At 40.7% G+C, this 11430-nt stretch overlaps 1 protein-coding gene across 4 annotated transcripts in view; it reads left to right on the forward strand.

Moving 5' to 3' along the window:
• The first annotated feature begins 350 nt into the window (after positions 1-350).
• LOC122557277 (phosphatidylinositol-binding clathrin assembly protein-like) overlaps positions 351-11430 on the forward strand; it is a 114191-nt gene continuing 103111 nt past the window's right edge. For 2 of the 4 annotated variants that reach the window (XM_043704797.1, XM_043704799.1), the window contains exon 1: positions 356-507. In XM_043704797.1, the coding sequence (XP_043560732.1) occupies positions 388-507 (120 nt within the window). In that variant the 5' untranslated portion in view covers positions 356-387. Of the gene's footprint in view, positions 508-11430 lie in introns of all 4 variants that reach the window. The other 2 variants (XM_043704800.1, XM_043704801.1) reach the window with 2 other exon arrangements.

The raw sequence follows: 11430 nt of genomic DNA on the forward strand, positions 1-11430 counted from the left end.
ACTTAATTTTTTGAAGCGATAATGCCAGATCAAAGCCCTCTAACTCATAGGCAAAATGTAATCTTGCAAAGAGTCAGAGATATACAGCATGGAAACAGAACCTTCAGTCCAACTTGTCCATGCTAATCAGATATTCTAAATTAATCTCCTTTTCCTTTGCCAGCATTTGGCCCATATCCCACTAAACCTTTCCTATTCATGTAATTATCCAGATGCTTCCACCACTGCATATTTATTTTTTGTTGAATTCCTAAGTTGTGTGAGACTGTAGTGGAATATAACAAAGAAAAGCTCTGGGGGAAGGCAGAACCAGAACCAGTACCAGAAATGCCTGTTTAATTGCCTTTATGCTTTTTTTTTCTAGATTTAATCCAATGTACCAACGAGATGAATGTGAACATACCACAAATGGCAGATACTCTGTTTGAAAGGGCAACAAACAACAGCTGGGTTGTGGTGTTTAAAGCTTTAATCACAACGCATCACTTGATGATGTATGGGAATGAGGTAAGTGTTACCAATAAAATTGCATCTCACCAAAAATTATTGGTTGCTATTATTTTGGAACCATTAGCGTAAGCTTGTAACCAGGTTGGGCAACTTCAAAGTTTTCTTTTTTAAGAAAGCTGCTGCTTGCTTAGGCATGCAATGGTCAGGAAATGTTTTGACTTCCATTCTGTATTTAAGGCTTTGCCTTAAAGTTAATGGTTAGATAACTGGGAGGCATTCCAATGATCTTATCCCAACTATGTAATCTATTTGTTCGTGAAGTTCTTTTAATATGATACCCATTTCCTCAAAGTCTGTCAACAATGACTGTCAAGAGGCCGTACGCTGAAATATAAAGGGCTAACCTCTGCTATGGTGGAAGATTGGCATGCCACTTCATTTCAAATTAGCTATTCAGAAACAAATCAGATTATGTGCTTTCTGGTCTTTTAGATTTTGTTTTACTTGCAAAGCTAGCGAGTTAAATTACCAAGAATATCAGCACATATCTACTGTAAGTATTGTTTTTGTATTCCTTTCAGACTTTTGGGGGCTTGAGATTGGCTTTTTGCACATAAGACTGCAAGTGTGAGAAATGGAATTGACAGATGTTGATATCTGTGCTCTGAAGTAGTTGTATTAAGTTAAGAATATTACAGTTACAGGCCCTTTCACCTTCAAAATTGTGCTAATCTGTGAAACTAATCTGAAGCCCAGCTAACTACACATTCTTGGCCATATGCCTATCCAGTGACCATTTAAATGCCTTTTCAAGTTGGCAAGTCTAGTACTGTTGCAGACAGTGCATTCCACGCCACTGCTACTGAGTAAAGAAACTACCTCTGACATCTGTCGTATATCTATCACCCTTCAATTTAAAGCTATGTCCCCTTATGCTAGCTATCACCATCCACTGAAAAAGGCTCTGTCCAACTAACCCTCTTTTATCTTATGTCTTAATTAAGTCACCTCTTACCCTTCTCTGTAACAAGAACAGCTCAAGTCCCTCAGCCTTTCCTCTTAAGACCTTCCCTCCATACCAGGCAATGTTCTAGTAAATCTCCTCTAAACCATTTTCAAAAGTTTCCACATCCTTCCTATAATGCGGTGACCAAAACGGTATGCAATACTCCAAGTGCGGCCACAACAAAATTTTTTGTCCAGCTGCAACATGACCTCATGGTTTTGAAGCTCAATCCCTCTACTCCTAAAAGCTATGCTGCCTTAACCCTATCAATCTGGGTGGCAACATTCAAGGGTCTATGTACCTAGGGATCTCTGCTCATTGACAGTACAAAGAATCTTACCATTAACCTAATACTCTGCATTCCTGTTAGTCTGTCCAAAGTGAATCACCTCCCTTTTCTGCATTAAACTCCATTTGCCACCTCTCAGCCCAGCTCTGCGGCTTATCTATGTCTCTCTGTAATCTATAACATCCTTTGTTACGATCTACAACTGTACCATGTCATCTGCCTATTGACAAACCTATTCTTCTATACCCTCATCCAGGTCATGTCTATAAATGACATATAACAGTGGACCCAAAACAGATCCTTCCGGTACACTACTAGTAATTGAACTCCAGGATGAATATTCCCTCTGTCGCCTTTTCAGCTAGCCAATTTCTGATCCAAACTGCTAAATCACCCTAAATCCTGTGCCTTCATATTTTGTGCAATAGCCTATTATTATGAGGAACCTTTATCAAATGTATTACTGAAATCCATATACACCACATCAACCACTTTACCCTCCTCCACCTGTTTAGTAATTTTCTCAAAGAACTCAGTAAGGTTTGTGAGGCACGACCTACCCTTCACAAAACCGTGTTGACTATCCACAATCAACTTACTCCTTTCTAGATAAATCCTATCTCTTACAGTCCTTTCCAACAGTTTACCCACAACCGAAGAAAGGCTCACTGGTCATTGTCATAGAGATGTACAGCATGGAAACAAACCCTTCGGTCCAACCTGTCCATGCCACCCAGGTATCCCAACCCAATCTAGTCCCACCTGCCAGCACCTGGCCAATATCCCTCCAAGCCCTTCCTATTCGTATACTCATCCAAATGCCTCTTAAATGTTGCAATTGTATTAGCCTCCACCACTTCCTCTGGCAGCTGACTTCATACCTGTACTACCCTCTGTGCGAAAAGGTTGCCCCTTAGGTCTCTTTTATATCTTTTCCCTCTTTCCCCCTAAACCTATGCCCTCTAATTCTGGACTCCCTGACCCCAGGGAAAAGACTTTGTCTAGTTACCCTATCCATGCCCCTCATCATTTTGTAAACCTCTATAAGGTCCTTCCTCAGCCTCTGACACTCCAGGGAAAACAACCCCACCCTGTTCAGCCTCTCCCTATAGTTCAAATCCTCCAACCCTGGCAACATCCTTGTATACCAGGGTTGTCTCTTACCTTTTCTTGAACAAGGGAACAACATTTGCTATTCTCCAGTCTTCTGGCACTCTTCCTGTAGACAATGATGACATAAAGATCCAAAGCCAAAGACTCAGCAGTCTCCTCCCTGACTTCCCAGAGAATCCTATGATAAAGCCCATCTGGCCCAGGGGACTTATCTATTTTTACACTTTCCAGAATTGCTAACACCACCTTGTGAACCTCAATCCTATCTAGTCCAGTAGCCTGGATCTCCTTATTCTCAACAACCTTATCTTTTTCTAGTGTAAATACGATGAAAAGTATTCATTTAGCGCTTCCCCTATCTCCTCTGACTCCATGCACAACTTCCCACTACGATGCTTGATTGGCCCTAATGTTACTCTAGTCATTCTTTTATTCCTGATTTACCTATAGAAAGCCTTGGGGTTTTCCTTGATCCTAACCACCAATGGCTTCTCATGTCCCCTCCTGATTCTTCTTAGCTCTCTTTTAGGTCTTTCCTGGCTAACTTGTAACACTCAAGTGCCCTAACTGAGCCATCACATTTCATCCTAACATAAGCCGCCGCCTTCCTCTTGACAAGAGATTAAACTTCCTTTAGTAAACCATGGCTACAGCATTCGATAGCTTCCCTGCCTGCCTGATAGATACATACTTATTAAAGATCCACAGTAGCTGCTCCTTGAATAAGCTCTACATTTCAATTGTGCCCTGCAGTTTCCTCCCCCATCCTATGCATCCTAAATCTTGCCTAATCACATCATGATTGCCTAACGGAATTGTGGTCACTATAACCAAAGTGTTCACCACCTCCAAATCTAACATCTGGCCGGGTTCATTACCCAGTACCAAATCTAATGTGGCCTCTCCCCTTGTTGGCCTATCTGCATACTGTCAGGAAACAGCCCTGCACACTTGGCATGTTTTACCACCACTTCATTATCAGTTGAGATGTGTGCCTTTTGTATCCATATTTCAGCCATTGTTTTGTTCTTTTATTTCATGGAAATTATACAGACAAGATGTTTTGAGGTATTCTATCCACAACTTAACGAGCCCAGTACCCTCTTAAAGATGAAAACAAAATGCTGTAGATGTTGGAAATCTGAAAATATTGTGGGTGAACTTCAAGTCTGGCAACATCTGGAACAATTACCATTGAGTCTGATTTGACTCTTCAGGAGGAGATTGGAAAGTTTTTTTTTATCCTGTAGGAGGAGAGGGAAAGCATTTGGAACAGATTACAAGAGTGCTTAGGCCCAAAGACAAAGGGGCTAGTAATGACTGAAAGGAACATTGATGTAAAAAAAGTGTAAACGAAGCTGCAAAAGAGAAAATTGGCCCAATTTGAGTGTAAAGTTATATTTCAAATAAATAGCTTTTGGTCTTGGGCTTGGATTGATTGCCATGATCTTCCACTGAAGCAACCTCCATTCCATACAGAATGTAACCAAGCATGCACATTTTTAGACAGTGGAAATCCTTCTTTAAGATACATGTTGGGTGACACCGTTCTAGTGATAGTACTTTATGCCAAATTTCTGTAAGAGAAATGAATTATCTAGTCATTAATCTTTCTTTTTTGAAGTGATTCGACAAATATGTTTTCCTTCCCTTTCTGTCACTTTACTCCACTACTTTTCTTCATTTATATAAATGATTTGGATGTGAGCGTAAGAGGTATAGTTAGTAAGTTTGTTGATGACACCAAATTTGGAGGTGTAGTGGACAGTGAAGAAGGTTACCTCTGATTACAACGGGATCTTGACCAGATGGGCCAATAGCTGAAGTGGCTGATGGAGTTTAATTTAGATAAATGTGAGGTGCTGCATTTTGGGAAAGCAAATCTTAGCAGGACTCTTATACTTAATGATAAGATCCTGGGAGTGTTGCTGAACAAAGAGACCTTGGAGTGTGGGTTCATAGCTCTTTGAAAGTGGAGTCACAGGATAGTGAAGAAAGCATTTGGTATGCTTTTCTTTATTGGTCAGAGTATTGAATACAGGAGTTGGGAGGTCATGTCTGGGCTGTACAGGACATTTGGTTAGGCCATCATTGAAATATTGTAAGCGGTTCTGGTCTCCTTCCAATCGGAAAGATGATGTGAAAGGGTTCAGAAAAGATTGACAAGGATGTTGCCAGGGTTGGAAGATTTGAGCGATAGGGAAAGGTTGAATAGGCTAGGGCTGTTTTCCCTGGAGCCTTTGAGGCTGAAGGGTGACCTTTTATAGAAGTTTATAAAATCATGCGGGGCATGGATAGGATAAATAGGCAAAGACTTTTCCCTGGGATGAGGGAGTACAGAATGAAGAGGGTATAGGTCTCTTTTATATCTTCCTTCCAACCCCCCCCCCCCCCCCCCCCCCCAAAACCTAAGGGGCAACCTTTTTACACAAAGGATGGTACGTGTATGGAATGAAATGAGCTGCTAGAGGAAGTGATGGAGGCTAGTACAATTGCAACATTTAAAAGGCATTTGGATGGGTATATGAATAGGAAGAGTTTGGAGGGATATAGGCTGGGTGCTGGCAGGTGGGACTAAATTGGGTTGGGATATCTGGTCAGCATGGCAAGGTGACGACTGCAGATGCTGGAGATCAGAGTCTAGATTAGTGGTGTTGGAAAAGCACAGCAGGCCAGGCAGCATCCAAGGAGCAGGAAAATGATGTTTTGGGTAAAAGCCCTTCGTCAGGAATGAGCAGGGAGCCTCCAGGGTGGAGAGATAAATGGGACGGTAGTGGGGCTGGGGAGAAGGTAGCCAAGAGTACAACAGGTGGATGGAGATGGGGATGAAGGTAATAGGTCAGAGAGGAGGGTGGAGTGGATAGGTGGGAAAGCAGATCGGCAGGTAGGACAGATCATGAGGATGGTGCTGAGCTGGCAGGTTGGAACTGGGGTAAGGTGGGGGGGGAGGGGAAATGATCAGCATGGACAAGTTGGACCAAAGGGTCTTTTTCCATGCTCACATCTCTATGACTCTAAGTTGCATTTTAAAAACGGCCCAGTAGTAACAATGCTGAAACTTTATTGCTGGCACATGCCCGAAACGTCGAATCTTCTGTTCCCTAGATGCTGCCTGACCTGCTGTGCTGTTCCAGCAATAAAGTTTCAGCTTTGATCTCCAGCGTCTGCAGACCTCACTTTCTCCCAGTAGTAACAGTCCCCTCCAGGTCAAGGTGTTTTGATTTTGTTAAACTGTAATCCTGACTGGAGCAGTGTCTGAACTGTTGTTGATTCTTGAGCTTTTCCACTATTTTGTTTTTAAGGGGTAGGCTTACCTTTTTCTCTGAAATTTTGAATAAATTATATCCATATCAGTCTTAATCGTTCGGATCACTTCATTTGTCTTGGTCATTTTGATTAGTCAAAAGACATTTGGATAGATACATGAATAGGAAATGTTTAGAGGAATATGGGCCAAAAGCAGGTAAGTGGGACTAGTTTGGTTTGGGAAACTTGGTTGGCATGGACTAGTTGGACCGAAGGTACTGTTTCCTGGCTCTCTGACTTGGCCATTGGCTTGGTGTGCTTCTTAGTTTGGTGATATCTTAAATTGGCAGACACTGCATGTATTTACATTCTAGCAAATTGATGCATCCAGCGCCCTGTCCTTTTGCGATCCGAACCTATTTTCAATGACATGGCTGAAATAGCTTCTGTCACAACAAATGTAGGTAATTATTTGTTATGAATTTCTGAAACAAAGAAGAATGTTATTTTGAAGCCCAAAATAAAGCAAATTGGAACTGGTTTGTAAACCGTATTTGAGTTTAAAACCTGGGTCATGCCATATTGTTTCTTATCTATGAAAGTAATTAAGAATACAAGGAAGCATGTTGACTCCTGGTAACTGGCTAAAATGGTTCTCTTCCTGAACACACTCTTGTTTTATCACTCTGTTTAAAGCACGCCATTTTGTACATGTGAATTGCATTTTTGATACAAAAATAAAGTCTTAGTTTTGAAACCATTGGATTATATTTGAACTCCACAGGAGCTTCCATAACTTTCCCCTATCCCCTGTCTGATCCCTAGCTGGATAGAGCACAATACTTGCTATGTCTCCTGAGCTGTGGTTGCAGTGTCTTTTGCATAAATGTAGCTGGATCTTCCTATATCGTTGGAGATGTTTCAAGTATGTAAGTGTGACAAAGCTGTTCCACTGTTCAGAGTTCCTAATTTTATAGTCTTTATATTTCTCATTGAATTGTGTTTATTGACCTTGTGGAAAATTACTGTGACTTCTGTAAAAGTGAAATAAAACAGTCAGTGCAATTACGATCTAACCTAGTGTTCATTAGGTCTACCTACTAAAGTAGAAGTCTGTGGGGCAGTGATTCCCTTGGGTCTACTTCGGGGTTGCCACCAGATATGGACCTACTCTTCAAACCAGGAGTGCATCTGCTAAATGACAATGTAAAAGGGCCTCATCATTATGCTTCATATTTTCAAACAACCAAGCTTTGGATCTCCCAAACGTACTGTGCTAATTTATTTTTCTTAAAGATCTTGATGTCAATCTCTGTTCTTATTGGATTCTAAATTCTTGAGAGAAACATGACTGACTGACAGAATGTTTTGTTTTTCCCATTCGGATATTCCCTCTACTGAGTCTGACTCTTTCCATGAAAGAACAGTTTCTTGATCAAGCTGAACAATTGTCTTTTAGCTTGGTGGCATTCTTAGTTTGAGTTTGTCACAGCAAGTATCTGTTACTCGGCTGTCATAATGTCTTAAACTGGCAGATTCTGCATGCATTTACATGATAGTGAGTTGATGTATCTGGTACCATGCCCTTTTGCGATCCAAACCTATTTTCAGTGGCTGTTGGGATTAATACAGATTTGCTGTATGAAATGACACCAGTCTTTTATTTCACTTTTGTACATCCTCCTCCAAAACAGTCCTTCAAGTCAAAATTTTAATGACATAATTAGATTTGTTTGAAGTGAATCTGAACAGTGCCTCTTTTTAGGCTCAGTGATTTGATTATATTTGTGTAGTGTAGAGACCCATAAGTTACTTTCTTCCAAAGCCTCTGGAAAGTTTTCTAGTGCCCTTGGGACATTATTTGAGCCACAACATTTGGAATGACTCCCCTGTTTTTGTAAATAGAATAGTTACGGCATAGAAGGAAGCCATTCAGCATTTTATTTATGCTAGCTCTTTACAAGAGCAAAAATTCACTGCTGTTTCTTTTTGCCTTGCAATATTTTTCTGTTCAGTATCTAACTCGGTTGCTTTTTGAAAGACCATGATTGATTCTACCTCTATGAAGCTATCTGTGCATTCCAGATCCTAATCACAGCATTAAAAAATTAAGTTGGAAGGAAAAATTAGGAGAAGCAATACAAAGTTAAAGGGAACACTTCTCAAGGACATGTATAAGCTAGGGGTATATGTATACAAGTCATTGGAAAACGGCATGGCACATTAAGAAAGTGATTACTGAAGCAAATGCCATCCTATTTTCACACCCAAATAAAAGCACATTGGTGTGTAACTCTCTCTTGCCATTAGAGGATCAAGGGTTTTGAAGAGAAGGCAAAAGATATCAGCTATGATTGGGCCAAATGGATTAGTTCTGCTCCCATGTTTTATGATCTTTGTGTTCCATGTTTACATTTTCTTTATGTTGTAGATTTGACAACTTAAGCTCTGTTTTCTACCTAATTTATTGACTTTGGTATTGATCAATACCAATCACCTAAAATAATTAAGCTTCTATTTAACCAGCAGTTTCAGCATTTAACTTAATAAACCTGACTAATAAACCAGTTATCTTTTGACTGCCATTAAGGCATGAAAGAATGGAATTGACAGATCTTTTGGCTGTATGAGAAGAGGATTGTGTTAATTTGGAAATGTGGGGAAGGAGAATAGTTGGACAGTAGGAAAAGGAATATTTACTATGGGTATGGGTAGAACCACTTATATTGTTCTTGGAATTAGTGTCACTCGGCCAGTATTTATTATCCTTCCCTAACTGCTCTTGTGAAGATGGTAGTAAACTGCCATCTGGAATAGCTGAAATTCATGTGGTGAAAGACCTGTTAGTGAAGTAGTTTGGGATTTTGTTGTGGCAACAGAGAAGGGGTAGTAATAAAGCTCCGAGTAGCAATAGTGTGTAACTGTTGGGTGTTAGTGATGGTGATGTTGGCAAGCTTGCAGGCAGTGCTTTTCCCATCTAAAGATCTAAAGGCATTAGAGTACAGAAGACTTATGAAAATGATTCCAGTAAAGAGGTATTTTAGTTCCATGGATTGATGGACGAGAAGCTTGAGCTTGATCATTGGAATTTTGTAACTGACATGAATCTGTGAATTAAACTTGGTTTGGAGAATATTGAAGGAATAGGGAATATGGTTTTAATATCACTTTTAACCTAGTGCTCAAATTATTTTTAGTATTAATATAGTTGTGTGCTTGGTATTAATAGATCTTACTGTGTGACATTCAAGGCCAGCAGTTCAATGAATATAAAGCTGGATAACAGTCAAACAAAACCATACTCCAAAATTGGATAACTGAAATGAAAAGGAAGTGCTAGGGAAACCCACCAGGTCTGACAGCGCCTCTCAACTCCAATGTGACTCATCTTTTGAAATTGAAGAGAGGTGGAAAAGTGTCAGGTTTTATACTATCGAAAAAGGTGAGAAGGAAGTGGGACACTTGTTAAAATCAGGGAAAGAACAGAGGGCATGAGTAATTGGAGATTACAGGTGTCACAGTACAAAAGTCAAAGGCGGAGTAGTTGTAGAAATGTGACAAAGCATAAATCCAGAGTAGGTGTTAACTGTGGAATATAGGTCGGTTTTTTGACTGAAAGCAAGGCATTGAAACAAGACACTGATAAGAACTATCAAAATTGAAGACAGCATTCACAGTCTGAAGTTACTGAATTCCATGTTCAGAAGGCATTAAAGGATTGAGGTGGAAAATGAGATACTGTTACTCTGCCTTTTATTGAGCTTAACTGGAAGATCTGAACAGACCAAAGATGGGAATGTGAGTGTGAGAGAAAGATGGTGTATTCAAATGGCTAGCAATTGCTGTAATGCTTGCAGACTGACTGACTGGAGGTGTTCTGTAAAGAAATAATTAGTCTGCATTTGTTCTTGAAGGAGGAGATTCATAGAATAGATTGAAAGAGGCTTAGTAAATTTTATGCCATTTGGAGTGTTTTGGGAGGTGGTAAAAGGACAAGTTTTCAACCACCTGTGGTTGCAAGAGGAGCAGCATGGACCAGGGTATTGCAAGGGACGAGTCCCTCTGAATACTGATTGGAAAGGAAGATTTATTTGCTGACAGCATTGTGCATAATGCTGTGGTGGAAATATCGACCCATGCTCTTTTTGAATAGAGGCTTGTGGAGTGGAATGTGTGAGTAAATAATGGATTGTGGGATATAATGAATAATAGTAGGCAGCCTATTCTTGAAATGGAGATGTCCAGGGAAGGAAGAGTCAAGATTAACTAGGTGAAAGTGAGAGAAGGATGGAAATTGGAGCAAAATTGATTTTAATTTCTCCAAATGAGAGCAAGAAGCAGCACCTACATGGGCATCAGTAGACTGGCAAAGGATTTGTAAAAGGGGATCCAAGTGGGCCTGGAACAAGGAATGTTCCACATAATCTATAAAGACAGGCATAATTAGGGCCCATGCCAGTACCCACAGCAGTACCTTTTTTAAAATTTTGGACAAAATTAGGGAAATCTCAGAACCACGATAGGATTCCTGTTGCTCTCACTTTCCAGCCCACCAGCTCTTGTATTCAAAGGAACATCAATAGACAATAGGTGCAGGAGTAGGCCATTCAGCCCTTCGAGCCTGCACCGCCATTCAATATAATCATGACTGATCATTCCTAATCAGTATCCTGTTCCTGCCTTATCTCCATAACCCTTGATTCCACTATCTTTGAGAGCTCTAACCAACTCCTTCTTAAATGAATCCAGAGTGTGGGCCTCCACTGCCCCCTGTGGCAGAGCATTCCACACAGCCACCACACTCTGGGTGAAGAAGTTTCTCCTCATCTCTGTCCTAAATGGTCTACCCGTATTTTTAAGCTGTGTCCTCTGGTTCGGCACTCACCCATCAGTGGAAACATGTTCCTACTGCCAGGAGTGTCCAATCCTTTCATAATCTTATACGTCTCAATCAGATCCCCTCTCAATCTTCGAAACTCAAGGGTATACAAGCCCAGTCGCTTCAGTCTTTCAGTGAAAAGCCCAGTCGCTTCAGTCTTTCAGTGAAAAGCCCAGTCGCTTCAGTCTTTCAGTGAAAAGCCCAGTCGCTTCAGTCTTTCAGTGAAAAGCCCAGTCGCTTCAGTCTTTCAGTGAAAAGCCCAGTCGCTTCAGTCTTTCAGTGAAAAGCCCAGTCGCTTCAGTCTTTCAGTGAAAAGCCCAGTCGCTTCAGTCTTTCAGTGTAAGGTAATCCTGCCATTCCAGGAATTGACCTCGTGAACCTACGCTGCACTCCCTCAATAGCCAGAATGTCTTTTCTCAAATTTGGAGACCAGAACTGCACACAATA

Source organism: Chiloscyllium plagiosum, chromosome 15, assembly GCF_004010195.1.
Source record: "Chiloscyllium plagiosum isolate BGI_BamShark_2017 chromosome 15, ASM401019v2, whole genome shotgun sequence".
NCBI classification, from domain to species: Eukaryota; Metazoa; Chordata; class Chondrichthyes; order Orectolobiformes; family Hemiscylliidae; genus Chiloscyllium; species Chiloscyllium plagiosum.